Below are 18,364 nucleotides of genomic sequence, written 5' to 3' on the forward strand. Positions count from 1 at the left end.
TGGGGCGACAGCAGCGGAGCCGTGGCCGGAGGAGGCAGCGGCAGCGCAGAGGGGCTGTGGTGAAAGGGCGCTCCCCCAACCTGCCGGGAGGAGGCAGCGGGAGGGGCGGAGCAGCTCCCACCGCGTCCCCCGCCGCCGGCGGAGGAAAGCAGCCGTGGGTGGGAGCGGGCGCTGGGCAGGGAGGGTCCATCCGGCACCTGTCCCTCTCCTGGCGGGCAGGGGACCATGACGCCGTGCCCACCGCCCGCGAGCCCGGGGAGAGCCGTGGGCGAGCCCGGCTGCTCCGGGGGAAGTTGAAGGCTGGGCCCCAGAGCCGGCTGCGAGGGGGCGAGCGACGCCGGGTGTCCAAGGAGGAGCCCGAGCATCCCGCCTGGCGGGGAGGCGGGCGAGCGGCCGGCCGGGCTTCATGGACAGCTCGCGCCAACATGGTCCTCGCCCTCAACGGCAGTCACCTCTACGGTAACCTCCGGCCATCGGTCCTGGAGGACCCGCGGGCGCTGAGCGGCGGCAGGATGATCGCCGGCTCCTGGCCGCCGCGCAGCCTGGCGAAGCTCGGCCCGTCGCCGCCCGCGTCGGCTCTGCCCACGGCGAGCCCCCTTCCAGCCAACGACTCCCAGTGCGGGGAGCAGATCTTTAGCTATGGAAACGTGGAGAAAGTTATTATCGGGGCCGTCCTCTCTCTCATCACCCTGCTGACCATCGCCGGCAATTGCCTGGTAGTCATCTCCGTTTGCTTCGTGAAGAAGCTCCGGCAGCCCTCTAACTATCTCATAGTCTCGCTGGCCCTGGCCGACCTTTCGGTGGCCCTGGCCGTCATGCCCTTCGTCAGCGTGACCGACCTCATCGGTGGCGAGTGGATCTTCGGGCGCCTCTTTTGCAACGTCTTCATTGCCATGGATGTCATGTGCTGTACTGCCTCTATCATGACCCTCTGCGTGATCAGTATCGACAGGTGAGACACCCCCGACCCGCCCTGCCCTCCCTCTGCTCCCCGTGCTCCCGGCAGGACCAGGACCAGTGAGTGCTGGTGCTGGCATCGTCACCGCGCCCCTGCCCGCCGCGGCGACCGAGGGTAGCCGCCGGCCCTGGCGCCTCTAGAAACGAGCTGCAGGTATGCCAAAAGCGCAGAGAGAGACGAGAGAAGCCTTGCAGCCTCTCCTGTGCGAAAGAGCCCGCCGGAGCAGTCCGTGCTGCCTCCCGCTGTCCCAGCCCAGCTGCCCTGCTATCCGTCTGAGAAATGTCCCTGCTACCAGTAGAGTCAAAGCGTCAGAACAAATCTGGAGATAAACTGTATACGTTTACTGTGGCTCTGTACAAGTAACGGGGCATTTACAGTCAGCCTCTTATAGAATTTGCAACGTATGCCTTTAAACTGCATTACACCACAGCTAGATTTGAGTTGATTCTTCTGAAGCTGGTGACAGTGTAACATTGTTGACTTCAGTGGAGTTTTACCAGATCAGAGAGCTTATTAAGGGTTTATCTTACAGTGCCAGAATATCTTCATTTCAACTAACAGAACCATTTTTGACAGATGACATTTCATTTGAAAGAAAAAAAAGTGCTTTCAAATATTTGCCTGCTTAAAAATTTCTTTTGCCCTCTTAAAATCCAAGCTGTGATCATTTGGCATTTACCTTCCAAAAGATACAGTCATTGGAGCAATAAAGAGGTGTGTACAGACTGCAGAAGAGGATATTAGGCATTAATTTCTGATGTTAAGGCCATGCCCACACATTTGCCCATGTCTAGGCTCTCTTTTGTAGAGGAAGGCTGACAGATTCCCTTATCTCATGTTGGTTCCATTCTAAAATAAATCTCAGATTATAACTTTCCTCTTCCGCATCTTAAATCCCTTGCCAAGTAGTTTAGCATCTAGAGGAAGACTGTTTTCATTACAACTCAACACAGTTAGCAGAAATTGAAGAACTTCTTAAGTAGACTGTAGAAGTAATTTATTGAGTCCAATATCCAGCAGTAGCCTTGGCTGTCTACTTCAAAAACTTTCTGGAGAGAGCTGTGCATTAGAGAAATACACTTTCAAAAGAAATTCCCACAATAGCTGAGAGTTGTTTCCTGCCAAGAAACATCACAGTTCCTACTAATTGTAAAACTTTCATTTCTGTATAAGCATCTCCTGTATTGCTACACTTTATTTTGTGACTGAATACTTGAAAGCATCATGAAGCAATGAAGTGAGGTTGGGGTGTTTTTGTGTGTGGCTTTTTGGGAGCTTTTTTTGGGGGGCATGAGTGTAGGTGGTGGTGTGCCCTTTTGTTGTTTTGTGTTTTTTTAGGTGTGTGGGGTTTTGGGTGTTTTTTCTTTTGTTTTGGCAGTATTTTTTTTTCATTGCCTTGACATTTGCTGTCTTTTAACTCCAGTGTGGTATAGAAAATATGAATGGGCTTGTCTACCTTCTCAATGCTATTCTGTTTTTCTGTCTTACTTTAAGACAGGTGATTTTGGTTTTTCCTCTCTCTTCGCATAAATTATTTCCATCCATCTCTAACCTCTCCACCTCCATTTCTAATACCTTTTTGAAGACTATTTAAGAGAATCAAGCTTTCTTTCCCAAGTAAATATGCACAACTGATTTAGACAGTTCAGCTGTATGCTGAACAGGGCCTTTGACTGAACCAGTCACAGTGACGATTTAATCTCTTGCTATCTTCTTTCCATTCTCCTTCCACTTCCCTTTCCCCCCAAAATACCAATGAGTAATACATCTATGTATTTAGAACAGAATATAACTTATTATGAATGTCTGATTTTCATGATCAAGTGCTGATTTTAAACAGAATTCTTCTCCTCTTGTCAATTCTATCACTGGAAGTTTATTGAACATGTTTTCTTCCTCATTCATTATACTGTGGTCCACTCCCTGCTTGAAGTCAAAATTGTGTGAATCATGATGCTCTAACCTTTGCCACACACATCCATTATATAGGTAAGAAGGATGATACCATAAATAGAAGGAAGCAAGCCAGCAATTCATTAGCAAAATGCCTCTGCCACTTGGCAGTAAAGAAATAAAACATCTCCATGATTTGTAATCCTATGAAGAAAAATATCTTATACTACTGTAACACTGCTTGGTTACACCAAGGACCAGCTTGGGATGTTAACTAATTTTTGAATAGTGAATATGTGCAAACTATGCAAATCAGGCAGAAATGATGAAAATTAAATGTGAATGGTGGGATGTTACCAGTGTAGCATTGATTATAGTGATACTATCTTACAAGTAGTTGTTCTTACACTTAAGAAGTTAGGAAAGCTTTTAATGATCAGTGAGAAAGATTTATCTCTGAAAAAAACAAATATCTCCAAATAAAGTATGGTATGTAGTATAGGAGCTTGCAAATCACTATGTATACAGTACATTAGAGAATTGGACTGCTTTCACAAGGGCTTTTTTCCCATAGTTTGGATGGAAACACTTGCACAATTTATGCCATCTAGAAGGAGATCCCTCATTATCTCAGTTCAAAGTATGCAGATATAACATGAATCAAGAACACCAGAAGCGGAGAAGTGGTGAATGAATGTTTGGTATCCGTAGTGCTGTTTAGATACACTTAAACCTCCTAAACAAGTGTGCTGGGGGCACACAGGATACATTTGTTTAGGGAGATAGCTTAAGACGGGGTGAAAAGGAATGTTTTTCAAGAGTAGTTATGAATTCCACTGCCACCTGGCACTTAAGGACAGTTTGGGAAACCTTTGTTGTGATCCAGTAAAGTCTCTTCTGAAGGAAAAGATAAGACTGTAGTAACCAGTGCAGAGACAGCAATTAAGTTGGCTATTTAAAAATGTTCATGGTTAAGCATCTAGATTCTTTCTGAAGCAAATAAAAGGTAAATATCAGTTGAAAGGTAAATTCTGAAAGAATGTTACTCTTGACTTAATCTTAAAAGCAAACAAACAAAGGACAAAAAAATCCACACTGGTTAGAAACAGGCAAGATTTGTAAGGAGAGGTATTAACTTTTATCAGACACAAGAACATAGCTGGTAAAAGGAAGCTTTGAGACCCTTCCAAAGAGGATAAAATGAGTAAATTAAAGAAGTTTCATGATTTGTCTCCCTTGTGTAGGAATGTGCTGCTTAGCTCATGCCACTGAGAACAGTGAAATGCCAGCAGCTGGCAGGCCTATTGCACGCGGAGATATTTTGCTGCACAGCCCTTAGTGATGGATGCATTTTTCAGCTGAATTTATCAGTTGGAATGCACTGAAAGATGCAGATTATCATGGAGTCTACAAATGGACTGGTTTCATACTGCTGGAAAAGAATCCAACAGTAGCATTTCCCTAGTCGGACACATGAAGCACTGCTCATACTTTTGAAGTTGCTTCTACTCTAGATTGTATAAAAAGGGAGACTGAAAAGTTGGTGTTTGTGTGCCATTGTGAGGACCTCTATGTAAAGGATGCACAAGAAGGAAGCTGATCTGAAAAGGTCATTTTATTATCCAGGAGGAAATAAATTTGTGGAGATCATGAGATAATGTCAGTAACGATACCAAGATTTGGACTGTTATGCTGTTCTTCAGATCATATCTTTCCTATTATTTCGCAACACAAAAACTTCCACAGATCTTTAATCAGGGTGACCCGAGATAAGCATGTTATTTTTCAGGCATTTCTATCTTATTTAAGCCTCCTCTTTGGAAGAAGGCTATCTGTTTACAAGCAAGTCTGTCAGAGCTAAACCAGAGGTGACAGAGAGATAAGACTATTTCTCCCTTTTCAGTTTTCATAAGGATTGAACAGGCAAGACAGTTCAATATCCAGACAATCATTATTACCTTCACTATAATCACCATCCATGATAACTCTGGAGAGGGGTGGGAGTTACAGAGACTTTGACAGGATAATTGTGCCTCAGTGGTGGTTTTTAAATATTTCTTATTAATGTGCTTGCTTTTTTTCATCTTAAGGCTGTTTCCAAATTAAATAAATTATATCACATTTTGATTACTTCTCATTTAAGAGTGAACAAGCATTGGGGGTGAATTACGAGGAACAGATGCAAACTCTATCTTAGTGGGTGAATGAACATATAAAGAGAATTAATTTAATTTAAACTGGTGGTGTTTGTATGCTGATTCATCATGTTCTTCTGACCTAAGATAGCTACAGAAATCCTGTTTTGGAGAGTCTCCACTGGATAACTGCAGAAGTAGCAGTTTTTAAATTCAGTTTGAAAATAGCTCTTTGGCTTAGAAAGTGATAAAGTGACATAACTACTCAGATACAGTTGATGAATTATAACACTTTCCCCACACCCACACAAGTAATGAAACATTTTTGGAGAACTTTTCCAGTCTGCATTTTAGCCAACAATTCATGAGTATTCCAGAGTTCCATTAAATTGATGAGGATTTACAATGTGTATGGAAATGCTACCAAAGTGTGCCTTTCTGTCGATCATGAGATTTTTATATGCAATGGTCAGTTCTCTCTCCCTCCCTGCTTGGTACCTTTTGCTATACTCCAAGCAAGTATGGTATTTACCTTTCACTTTAGAATATGTCAGCCCTTAGAAGTTCACTCATTTCTATTGATGCATGCCTGGAAACTGAGGTGTCTCAAAGTGCCTCCCAGGAAGAGCCTGGGAGTAAATGAAATAAAAACTTAGAATAGAATAGAATAGAATAGAATAGAATAGAATAGAATAGAATAGAATAGAATAGAATAGAATAGAATAGAATAGAATCAACCAGGTTGGAAGAGACCTCCAAGATCATCCAGTCCAATCTATCCCCCAGCCCTAGCCAGTCAACTAGACCATGGCACTAAGTGCCTCATCCAGTCTTTTCTTGAACAGTTCCAGGGATGGTTACTCCACCACCTCCCTGGGCAACTAGCACAGCAGCCCATTCCAATGCCAATCACTCTCTCTGGCAACAACTTCCTCCTAACATCCAGCCTATACTTCCCCTGGCACAACTTGAGACTGTGTCCCCTTGTTCTGTTGCTGGTTGCCTGGGAGAAGAGACCAACCCCCACCTGGCTACAGCCTCCCTTCAGGTAGTTGCACAGTTGTCTAGATTTTGCCTACATCCAAACCTGATAATATGATCTGAAAACCCTGTCAGTGATTTCTTAAGCCTAATGGTACCTTAAGAACCCTGCATGGCTTCCTGTTCCCTACTACCTTCAGGTCTTGGGTGTAAACAGCTGTGGTCTGTTCTGCTAGCTCTGCTCAGTTCCTTCAAAAATGCGTATAGAAAAATCTGCCCTGTCTGTAAGACAGATATGACAAAATCCATTGTGAATCTAGAATAAATATAGGTACCTGCCAGCACTGCCCACTGTCATGGTAGGCCTGAATAGGCCAATAAAGGCTTATACATGTCCTAACTTACCCAGACATGTTTTTCTGCTCTTGTCTCCTGTTTTGGGGAGAAGCAACTGTGGGAAAGAGGACAAAGAACCTGGAACCACTGAGTCTAAGGACTCTGGCCTGCCCAGACTTGTTTTGCTCCTGTTTGCATACTATGGTAAACAAGGTACACACACTTGGCTTGTGCCTGCCTTGAGCAAGGCCTATGTTTTTTCCCAAATTTGGGTAACGCAAGACTATGACTTCACCTAATAAGTTCAAACTTGGCTAATTTCCATTCTGATTGTCTATTCTGTGTCCAAAAGCCCATTAGTCTCAGGCTGTATTGATAAAAAGAGATGAGCAGATAACACAAGGTACTCTCCTGTTGTATTCATGCTTGCTGCTGACTGCTGCCATTGCTCTCTACCTCCGGCAGTGATTCTGCTGTTGCCTTCTGCAGCATTATGCTATGCAAAGCTATAAGCTAGCTCTGCTGTGTAATAAGCCCTGATGCTTTGGGCAAGGACTGCCTAGAAGCTTCCTGCTTCAAATTTACCAGGAACAGGCTCTAAATGCCTCCATGTGATAGGCCTGCATAGCCAGTGTGACATCATGCTAAGACTGCGTGTTGCAAAACATCCTGCCTACACCTGCCAAGACAAGGAGCTCTGGAAGGGACACACAGATTGTCCAGAAAAATCAGGAAAAGGTCAGAGAATCATCTGCCTCCTTTCCCCAGCAACATGTGAAGTCTGGGAAGAATCAGAAGCCTCAGTGGCTGACAAGACACCAACAGAACCCCAGAAAGTGTTTGGGTACTGTCTGAATCTGTAGCTAGCCCCACGAGTCAGGAGCTAATTTTGTGAGTAAATACTTAAAGCCTCTTGTAATTCATCAATTGCCTTCTGCCTTAAAGTAGAAAGGAGCTCCTTTAGTCCATCTAGTGGACAAGAGGTATAATTAACCGCAAGCAGTATAATTAACTGCAAAAACCTTCTCTTCCAGTTCAATTAATGTTTATATTTTTGCTAGTTAGTTTTTAAACATTCTAGATTCTGTGCTAGCATCTGCATAATATTTCCATTACCTAATTATTATTAACATTAATGGTTGGGATGGCGAGGGTTCAGAATATCAAAATTAATAAACAACATTAAATCCTATCTTGAATTAATTAATTACCCCTCCATTACACCCACCATGCCAATTTGTCCAGTATAGGTATTTACACAGAAATTACTGATGAATCAGGAAAAAACCTAAAAGGAACTATAGGAGTGCATGAGTGAGTTACTGCAGTTAAGGGCTACATTGCAGAAGAAAGTTTTAGGAACAATGAGGCAGCTAATTCCTAACTAGCACCACCATCACAAGGGCCATTTTTTCCATTGCTCAGACCATACCCCAACTGTATTCCTAAGTCTCTAAATCACTTGCCTAGCTTATGAAAGATACAGGCAGCATTGATACACTAAAGTGGAAAAAAAAAGATTTATTTTTATTCCTTTTCACATGTTTTTTCTAATTTAACCCACTTAACATTCCTTAGATTGTTGTAGTTTCATTTTTAACAAAGATTTTATACTGAATGGTCCTGCAATTACTGTTTTATTATTTGCATTGAAAAGGGGTAAAACATAAAAAAATGCTCCCAAATACTAAGATTAAGTGAATTGGAAGTTGGATACAGTAAGTAGTATAAGGCAGTGCAATGTGTATCTCTCACTAAGAGTCAGTTTTGAAAGTGTAAATGAAGCTGAGGTGTTTTGCTATACTAATTGATCACACTTTTTGTGGCATTCTTAGGTGTCTTTTCCTGGGCCATGTAGGCAGCTTGCAAGAGATGAAGTTAATTATGCTGTAACCTGGTTCTTGTCCATAGAAATTGCTTTATTATAACTTCACAGAGACATTGCACTTTGTGACCAGACTGTCAGATAGACAATAAATAAGAGGAGGTAGCAAATAAATAGGGGAGGTAGCAAATAAATGATTTTTTTTAATGTTTATTTTTTTGTGACTATTTAACAACTTGGGAGAAAATGAGTGGAAGATTTGTCCCTCTGTAGTAGGAGTGGGCATAAAATCTGAAATGTGGTAGATGTGTCTTGTGGCTGCACAACCAGGTCTGACAAAGTTTAGGAAGCTGAAAGATGCCATAGGGAAAAAATCTATAGACTTGTTATTGCTGCTGTACACTGGCTGCATTTAAGTGGTGTTACTGAAAGGGAGTCATGAAGTGTGGAGATATAAAAGAAGCTGTGAAAAGGTGACTGCAATTGGTAATGCTCCAAGGTATGCACGAATGGGGAGTTACAGTTTAGTCAGTACCAGGAGACATGCAAATAGATCACATCTATGTCAATGCCTATTCTTGAAATTGGATGTTGCATTCGCCCCCACATTTGAAACTATCTTCTATTTGCTCCTACCAGGGTTTAACACTGGATGAGTTTTCAGAAGTGATTTTGGGGTCTCTAATTTTTAGGGGTTCATCCAGACATTTCAAAGGAGCCTGGTAGTCAGAGGTAAGGGAACATTAATTCACATTTTTGCCAAGAAGGGCATTTGGAGTTATTAAAAAAGTTATTTTCTTCCTGTTGAATTTATAAATATACTTTCTGTAAGTGAGGTTGGATTTGCTTCAAGATTCCCAGGAAAAATACAATTCTAGAAACCATCCTCTTAGTTTTTGAAGGGGGAAAGGAGTTTTCACAACTATCTCAAAAGACAAAATCACAAAAATGCAAATACATATCATACTGGCATGATGGTGTAGTGTAACCTAGGTACACTGCTATCCAACTGTTTTCCTAGAGTGTTTTCTTGAACTGAATGAGTATAGTAGAATGAAACATCAAAGCATTTGCAGTCCTTATACAGTGCTTGAAGCAAGACTGCTGTGTCACTGGTAGCATGCTCTCACAACATTGTAGAGGAAAAGAAATTAACCATGGAGTGTTATTTGAATCTTCTAGAATAATTGTGTCTGAAATTTATTTATACAAATCCTTTAAAAATATATAAGGGTAATATCTCATTTCTTTAAAAGACATCCAGTGTTATTTTTAATTTGACAGAGTTCATTAAAAACATCTGTAGCAACTTTTAAAATAGAACATCCCATTTTATCTGCAGGTGATGTTGTGCAGATGGTCCTGTCTTTCAGTTACAAATATCTTTTTTCTTCTTTGTCAGTATACCACATAAAGATCTGGTCCTTCCTCTGTGGACTAGGAAATCTGAAGAAAGCCAGCCATTGTAGGTCTTGTGTGGATATGAAAGGCTTGAGAAAGAGTCGACTCTGCTAAGGTGCAGTTGTTGTACAAGCCAGACTTGGGAGCAAAATCACAGGTTCTCATACCTGAGTGTACAAAGCATGAGCATCATGAGGCAATTCTCACTGCCGTTCTGGCCTAACAGTCACTACTATTTGGGAGGCAAAGGTAATTTCCTTCAGCTGGAAAGTGGCAAGTTTCAGGTTTTTGTGTTGTACTGGATAGCCAGCTATTTCTAAAGGACTGATTTGTGGTGTATCTGTTTCTAAGTATGCTGAGAATGGAAAAAATAGGTGATGTTTTTTGAGCAAAGCCTTGCTACAAAGATTAAGCTAAAGATTCATCTTTCCTTTCCAAAAGACTCTGGAAATTAAATATGTCATAGGGATATTTTTTCCTTATTCTGTTTGAACTAACATCATAAAACTAAAGAATACAGAAGCTTTGATTTCTATCTTCTTCTTAATCAGAAGCCATTATGTAAGACATGTAGTTTATATGATGTATGTGGGTGGTTCCATGTATATTAGCATGTATGCAACAGAAATAGCAATTCACCTGTGACAGCAAACACATTGTTTTGGGTAATGTATGGAAAAGAATGAAATTTCTAACAGTTTATGGCCGTTTGAGCTGATCCTCTAGCTCAGACATAGGGGAGAGATGAACATTCCAGGGATAGGCCACATAAGAAGGGGAGCGAGGTGAGAGAGAGAGCAAAGACCAGAAGCAGGAAGCCCCTCTCTCTTTTTTTGAAAGTCAGGGAAAGATGAAATTGTATTTTCTTATAGTATAAGTATAACAATGTAAAGAGAAATAATAACTAGAGAAGGAAGGAAAGGAAAAAAAACAATACAATAACCTTAAGGGAGATGGGGGGGGGGGGTCAAGCGGTGGCGAAGCAGCAGAAGCAGCAGTAGCCAAAACAGCAGCCGGGGAAGATAGGCGAAGCTGCAGCAACAGAAGCCAGCGGGAGAAGGGGCAGAACAAGCTGTGCTTCTAGACATTAAGTTCTTGATGCTCCAATGAAGTTATATTAATTTATCTATTGTTGCCATTTATGTGGCCTATCCCTGGAATGTTCATCTCTCCCCTATGTCTGAGCTAGAGGATCAGCTCAAACGGCCACACAGTTATAGCTTTCCCAATAATATGCAGAATTGAGATGTGCAGGGAAATCAAGTCAGTCCTGAGTATACTCTTTTTGTCTTTATACTGGCCTCTGCTATTGAATTGTGACCTAGTATAAGAGACCTCTGATGGGGAGGGGGTGGGGGTTTAACGTCATTGTGAATGGCTATTTCCCTGCAAAATAGTTCCTGACTGTTTAAAAAAAAAAAAAACAGCCCAACTAAAAACACAAACCCAAGGAGGCACATTACAAAAATAACTATTTTTTTTTTTAAAGAGAAATCAGGGCAAAGTCTATTCTTAGAGGTACATTGTGTCTTGCTGAAAGAGATGTCAGCAAAGTTTTTTTCCTGAGATATATCAAGGAAACGGGTGGGTTTTTTTTCTGGTACTGTCAAAACCTGAAACCAATTTCTTTTTAGCTTGTGAAACTTCAAGTTTAAAATGCAAGCAAAAGGAAAATTGGTTATCCAGAGTTGTTTATAGTGCCTTATGTTCCTTTAAGGAGATAATGGGAAGTGGAAGTAGAACCGTATGAACAGTAACACTTTCCTTGCTTTAGGAGCTATTTGTCCTGCAGGCTACAGCAGACTGAGAAGCAAGCAGCAGCTTGTCATGTATTAATAGTGGTGGAAAAACTGATCAGGGATCAAACAGAGGCTGGACAGATTTTTTGCCTCTCAGACATCAGAAATATGGCCTATTGTCCCTGCAAATTAAATTAAGCCGCAGATACAGAGCTTTCTTTAAGTATATTATTTATAAACTTCACCTTCTATGAGAGATGTTAGAGATTAGGGACAATGTATTTCAACATATGATTTGCAGATCTCCAGAGAGAGGGACAAAAAGTAGCTGCAAAAACACCCATCTGTTGTCAGTAGTGCCTGTTTACTAGTTATGACCATTCCCATACCACACAAAGTAGGGAATTTTGAATCAAAGTGTCCTAGAGGACTTACTCTACTAACAGGTATTTAGAAATTGACAATAGGCATAAAAAATAGAAAGGGGAAATGGAAAGCATGAGCACAGGTAACAGAAGTATATGATGCTATCTAAACTCATTGTAGAATTTGTGTCACAACTGTCATCATGAATACAAACCACAACTACCTGAAGGGGCATTGTAGCCAGGTGGGGGGTGGCCTCTTCTCCCAGGCAACCACCAATAGAACAAGGGGACACAGTCTCAAGTTGTGCCAGGGTAGGTATAGGCTGGATATTAGGAAGAAGTTCTTCACAGAGAGGCTGATTTGCCATTGGAATGGGCTGCCCAGGGAGGTGGTGGAGGCACCGTCCCTGGGAGTCTTCAAGAAAAGACTGGATGAGGCACTTAGTGCCATGGTCTAGTTGATTGGTTAGGGCTGGGTGCTAGGTTGGACTGGATGATCTTGGAGGTCTCTTCCAAACTGGCTGATTCTATGATTCTATGATTCTATGATTCTATGAAATATGTTGTGATTGTCAAGAAATATTTCAGATACACAGTACTATTTGCCAGAATAATTTCCTGTAAGCAGTTCTTCCTGTGGGTTGTTTAATTTTGCTTATTTGCTCTAGAAGTAGACATTTAACAAACAGCTGAAGTTTGAAATCCATGAACAAAGTCAGAGTGTGTTGTGTGGCCATAAATTATTTGAAAGTATTTATATTCATGACCCAAAACAGCTGCTGACAAGATACAAAGCTTTTCTTTACTAGTTTAACAAGATGTTTTGATGCTAAAGATAGTGCAGCTTTGGCTCAAAAGACTTCTTCCCCCCCTCCCCATTGTTATGTTCCCTTTTACCTTAAGAGTTTGCACTGACAGACCTACTTTTTAGCACAAGCAGTTTTAGCAAGAGTACCAAACGTAGTCTCTCAGGAATGTCTTGTCTCACACTAAAAAGCTGGTTTTGCTAAATGAGTTTGGTCATTAGCAGAACACAGTCTTCATTTTTAAAAATAACTGAAATTAAAATAGCATAGTAGGTTGTTTGCCTGCAAAGTAAACAATGCAAGAAGGAGCTTAACATTTCCAAAGCCTATTACTTAACATGAAGCTTCTGCACTGCTGCCTAAGTGCTGAAGTGAAGGAAGAGTCTTATCAGTATCCCAAATGCCTGCAGTTTGCAGTGAACTTCCTGCCGAGTCTATAGGCTACCTGTGGTGATTTGTCCCCCACTGATGTCAAAGTTCTGTTCCTAACTTCAAATTTTGAAGTTGTCAGCACAGTAATAAGAACAGCTATCATTGGAAGCTTTAGTCATAGCAATAAATCTTAGGTATTATAATCTTTACCCACAGAAGGTAGATGTCTTCATGTCGCATAAGAACCTTAGGGTTGCCAACTTGCAGCTGAGAAAAAAAAAAAGAAAGGCATACTCACTGAGAGACAAAAAGGAGTTCCTTCTGCTGGTCCCACACAGTACTCACTGAGAGACAAAAAGGAGTTCCTTCTGCTGGTCCCACACAGTACTTTCGTGTGTTATGTAGCATCTGTAAAACAAATAGAGAAGTTGGATCCTTGATGATCTCCAGATCTTGCTGTCTTTAAAGACTTTGGAGGAGGAGATGATCTGTTACTGGCTGTGTCTATTTTTGCTTTATCATAAAGGTATTCTAAATACTGGGGAACTTGAAAAGGTACTGTAAAATAATTGTGCCCCCCACACAGAGTGAGCTGGGCTAGCGGTCACTTGTGGATACTCAGTGGCTGAATCTAACCTTAAATTTTGTCATTCTGTACAAAAAGCCCAGGAAAGGAGAGACAGAGGGTCAGAAACTTTCTTGACAGGAGAAAGGCAAAAGGTTTTCTGTAGATTGGATGCACTATGTTTTCATACCTGTGAAGTTTGTGGTAGCGGTTTGTTTTGTGTTGAAATTTGTTCTATATTTAAAAAAATATTTAGTGTTACAGATTTTGCATGATTTTAAAATGGAGGAAAATGTGATGAAAGACATTCCTGAAGGAATGGGTAATCTTTTTTCAGTTTTCCTGTCTAGTGATCTCAAAGCTTACTTGGAGCTGCCTTTGGAAAAGCAGAACTAGTGACATCTGAAATAGGGAGTCTGGACTTGTGGGTCTGGATTAAATTTTACTGAAGCAGCAGAATGGGAAAAGGCAGCTATGCAGAACCACAGCATGGCAGGTCTGAGCAAGACTCAGGAGGTTCAAGGTTCACAAGAGTGGAGGACTGGTTAGCTAGAAGGTAGTGGTGTCCATTTAGCCATTAATTTCTTCATTCCCAAATGTGCTGGTAGAAATGAATAACTATTAAAAGAAATTAACTATTAAATATTGTGATTGTAGAGGTCTGCTTGTATAGTTTCACACACAACAATTTGGGGTTTCCTGAAGTTACTTGTTATCACCAGGTGTTTCTCCCTTTCAACCTTCTTCTTAAGACCACCCGGAGCTGTGTATTTGAGGATTTCAAGTGATTGCAAGGGGAAGAAATACTTGTAAAGTAATATTACATTTTTACAACTTTTCTATTTCCATTTATAGAGGACAGCTTAATCTGACTGATTTATTTACTGATATTAAATTCCAAATATCACTGAATGAGGCACTTTCTGAGATAAATGACACCAGGCAGGAGGTTTACATGTGAAGGGAGAACTTAGGATCTGGTGTACAAGCATGCTGTAAATAAATATGTTAAAATGCTAAGTGATAAGAAAATAAATGACATATGGTTGAGAGATGTGGCAGCTACAGTAGAACTCACATTAACTGACATGAAAGATGATGAGACATGATAATCTTATTCTGTACCACACAGTGAGCAAAAATATACTGCTAAAAAAAAAAAAGATCACTAAATGGCAAATAAATAGCTGTTTGTATAAGTTACAGGGGAGGAATCACATCATTAGCTTTTAGCCAATCCCACTTCCAGAAGCTTCTGTTGGAAAGACTGTGAATAACAGGTTTCTATAAAGTTCTGAATTACAGACACACAATTCAATTAACATCCTGCCTCCTCTCCTTGGTACCTTCCCCTTATGCTGTGCTCCAACCCACAGCCTCCCTTTCCAAACCAGCTTACAATTTCCTCGTATGATAGGACCTGCTCGTAATAGGAAGCGGAGACATGCTTTTACTACTGTAAAGGACAAGCAAGCCCAGAGTCTGCAGCTTTAAAAAACTGCAGGTATTGTAGGCAATCAGAATATGACATTCTGTTATAAAAGTGGTTTATGCAATTGAGATAATAAATCTAGATTTCATTTTGTTGGCGTAGTCTCATTAGAATCATTTTCTGGCAGTGTACTCTTTTGGTAACTTTAGAACAAGCTGGTTCTGTTCATGTGCTTTTATGTGAACAGCAAGGTCCAGTGCACTGCTGTGTTTCTAACTGCTCATTCAGGATAAAAATCCTGTGTATTTTTCCTCCTGAAAATCCAGAATCAAGGCTGGTTTTAAAGCTTTCCTGAAATGTAGCATGACTCTATTCACTCTTCACAAAGCACTGCTACATACCTACCTGGATATTGACTTTGGGCAGAGATAGCTTATTCTTCTAATCCTTAGACTAGAGCTTGTGATGGTTTGGGTGTTACCTGCACAGCCCCCCCTGCCCCTGCTCCGACTTTGGAAATCACCCAGACTAGATTAAGTCGGCTCTGGAAATTGAATGAAGCTTAGCAGAATATACAAGCGGATATTTGCAGTATATACAGTTATATACAGAAATATGTGAGGTAAAAGGTAATACAGAAACACAACAGCCCTCCTGGAAACCTGAGTCCACAGGAGGGGCTCCCAACCACCCCTTTGCCTTCCCCCTACCCCTCTCAATCTTACCCCAGTCCCAAGGAAGAATGGAGGTTCAGCCAGGGGGTTAGGAAGCAAAGTGGATTAGGAAAGAAAGACAGAGGGTGAGGTTAGAGAGATGCAGCTTGGAGCTCCCCAGCAGCAGAAGTGCCTTTATCTATGTTTTGATTTTTGGTTTTATACATCTCAGCAAGCCTATGAGCAAAGTAGACATCACCATTGTTTTCCTTTCACAGCCTGTAATCTAGTCCTCACCAAAATATTCTAGCTTGCTTCAAACTAGCTCAGAGTTGTATAGAGTCACAGAACGGTTTAGGTTGGAAGGGACCTCAAAGATAACTAATTGATGTAGTAAATAAGGTTGCACACTGGTTTGAGTACATGATTCACGATACCTGATGCTGAAAGTGCTTCTCAAACCATTACAGCAAATGAAAGTTTGCACGAAAGTCAGTATAAATGTTCTCAGTTTTATGTGCCTTATACATTGCCAGACACAAAAGCTACTTAATCTATTTTATGATTCTATAAAATGACAGTAAGTTGGAAGGGACATCAAGGATCATCTAGTTCCAAAACCCCACCATAAGCAGGAACACCTCCCACTAGAACAGGTCGCTCAAAGCCTCATCCAACCTAGCCTTGAACAGGGAGGAGGCATCCACAACCTCCCTGGGAAACCTGTTCCAGTGTTTCACCACCTTCACTGTAAAGAAATCCTTCCTAGCATCTAATTTAAATCTCCCCCCCTTCCAGTTTAAATCCATTACCCCTTGTCCTGTCATCACAAGACCTTGTAAATAGTCCCTCCCCAGCCTTCCTGTAGGCCCCCTCCAGATCCTGGAAGGCCACTATAAGGTCTCCTCGAAGCCTTCTCTTCTCCAGTCTGAAGAGCTCAAACTCTTGTAGCCTGTCCTCATATCAGAGGTGCTCCAGCCCTCTGATCATCTTTGTGGCCTTCCTCTGGACTTGCTCCAATAGTTCAATGTCCTTCTTGTGTTGGGGGCTCCTGAACTGTACACAGTACCCCAGGTGGGAGTCTGAAGAGAGGAGAATGAAGGGGGAGAATTACCTCCCTTAACCTGCTGGCCTGTACTTAGTTGCTTGTACACCAGAGATTTATCACTAACTGCCCAACTCATGTTTTGGGTAGTTTGGTTGCTTGCTTTTTTTTCCTCTTAATTGACCTGGTCTGGAAAAAAAGTCTTTGCTTTGCTGCTGTCCTCAAGTAAAGCATCATTGATCTAAGTCAGTCAGCTGAAGTATATTGGTGTCTCAGAAGATCAGTATCCATTCTAATGTCAGACTTTGTTACGGAACAGGAATATTTAGATGCTTTGGCTGCTTTTATTCCGTTGCTTTCAGACATATTTGCATCGAGAGTTCCTTTGTGAGAGGATTACATTAGTGAAAACTATTTTACACTGAACTATAATGAAAATATTTTTCGGAAAAGGACTGAAATTAAACCCCACAGTGCCCAGTTCCTAGGAACAGTAGGGCAGCTCTGGATGATGTTTCTACATTATAGAGAAACTTAGACTCTATATAAGAAGTTTAACAGGTCCCAAAGCTTTACAGTATCACAGTATGACAGTATCATCAGGGTTGGAAGAGACCTCACAGATCATCAAGTCCAACCCTTTACCACAGAGCTCAAGGCCAGACCATGGCACCAAGTGCCACGTCCAACCTTGCCTTGAAGTGCCCCAGGGACGGCGACTCCACCACCTCCCCGGGCAGCCCATTCCAGTGTCCAATGACTCTCTCAGTGAAGAACTTTCTCCTCACCTCCAGCCTAAATTTCCCCTGGCACAGCCTGAGGCTGTGTCCTCTTGTTCTGGTGCTGGCCACCTGAGAGGAGAGCAACCTCCTCCTGGCTACAACCACCCCTCAGGTAGTTGTAGACAGCAATAAAGTCACCCCTGAGCCTCCTCTTCTCCAGGCTAAACAATCCCAGCTCCCTCAGCCTCTCCTCGTAGGGCTGTGCTCAAGGCCTCTCACCAGCCTCGTCGCCCTTCTCTGGACATGCTCAAGCATCTCAATGTCCCTCCTAAACTGGGGGACCCAGAACTGAACACAGTACTCAAGGTGTGGTCTAAGCAGTGCAGAGTACAGGGGCAGAATGACCTCCCTGCTCCTGCTGACCACACCATTCCTGATGCAGGCCAGGATGCCACTGGCTCTCTTGGCCACCTGGACACACTGCTGGCTCATGTTCAGGTGGGTATCAATCAGCACCCCCAGATCCCTCTCTGTCTGGCTGCTCTCCAGCCACTCCGACCCCAGCCTGTATCTCTGCATGGGGTTGTTGTGGCCAAAGTGCAGCACCCTGCACTTGGAGCTATTGAATGCCATCCCATTGGACTCTGCCCATCTGTCCAGGCAGTCAAGGTCCCGCTGCAGAGCCCTTCTGCCCTCCAACCCAGCCACATCTGCCCCCAGCTTGGTGTCATCTGCAAACTTGCTGATGACTGACTCCATGCCCTCATCCAGATCATCTATGAAGATGTTAAAGAGGATGGGGCCCAGCACAGATCCCTGAGGGACACCACTAGTGACTGGCCGCCAGCTGGATGTGGCACCATTCACCACCACTCTCTGGGGCCGGCCCTCCAGCCAGTTCCTAACCCAGCACAGAGTGTTGCCATCCAAGCCATGGGCTGACAGCTTAGCCAGCAGTTTGCTGTGGGGGACAGTGTCAAAGGCCTTGCTGAAGTCCAGATAGACCACATCCACAGGCCTCCCCACATCCACCAAGCAGGTCACCTGATCATAGAAGGAGATCAGGTTAGAAAGAAGGTGTCTAATTGAAGTTGCTTTAGACTCATATTTTCCTGTGTATCTAACATATTTTA

The 18,364-nt window shown here is 42.3% G+C and overlaps 1 protein-coding gene and 1 long non-coding RNA gene across 3 annotated transcripts in view; one reads left to right on the forward strand and one right to left on the reverse strand.

The window, feature by feature from the left end:
* HTR7 (5-hydroxytryptamine receptor 7) overlaps positions 1-18,364 on the forward strand; it is a 40,126-nt gene continuing 21,762 nt past the window's right edge. The window contains exon 1 of one of the 2 annotated variants that reach the window (XM_064144735.1): positions 1-952. In XM_064144735.1, the coding sequence (XP_064000805.1) occupies positions 426-952 (527 nt within the window). In that variant the 5' untranslated portion in view covers positions 1-425. The remainder of the gene's footprint in view (positions 953-18,364) is intronic. The other variant, XM_064144734.1, reaches the window with a different exon arrangement.
* The window catches only part of LOC135176094 (uncharacterized), a 147,539-nt gene continuing 138,501 nt past the window's right edge, over positions 9,327-18,364 (reverse strand). The window contains exons 3-4 of the long non-coding RNA XR_010302559.1: positions 13,113-13,222; positions 9,327-9,696 (exon numbers count right to left, since the gene is read on the reverse strand). This is a non-coding gene — a long non-coding RNA (uncharacterized LOC135176094). The remainder of the gene's footprint in view (positions 9,697-13,112; positions 13,223-18,364) is intronic.

Source organism: Pogoniulus pusillus, chromosome 6, assembly GCF_015220805.1.
Source record: "Pogoniulus pusillus isolate bPogPus1 chromosome 6, bPogPus1.pri, whole genome shotgun sequence".
Lineage (NCBI taxonomy): Eukaryota > Metazoa > Chordata > Aves > Piciformes > Lybiidae > Pogoniulus > Pogoniulus pusillus.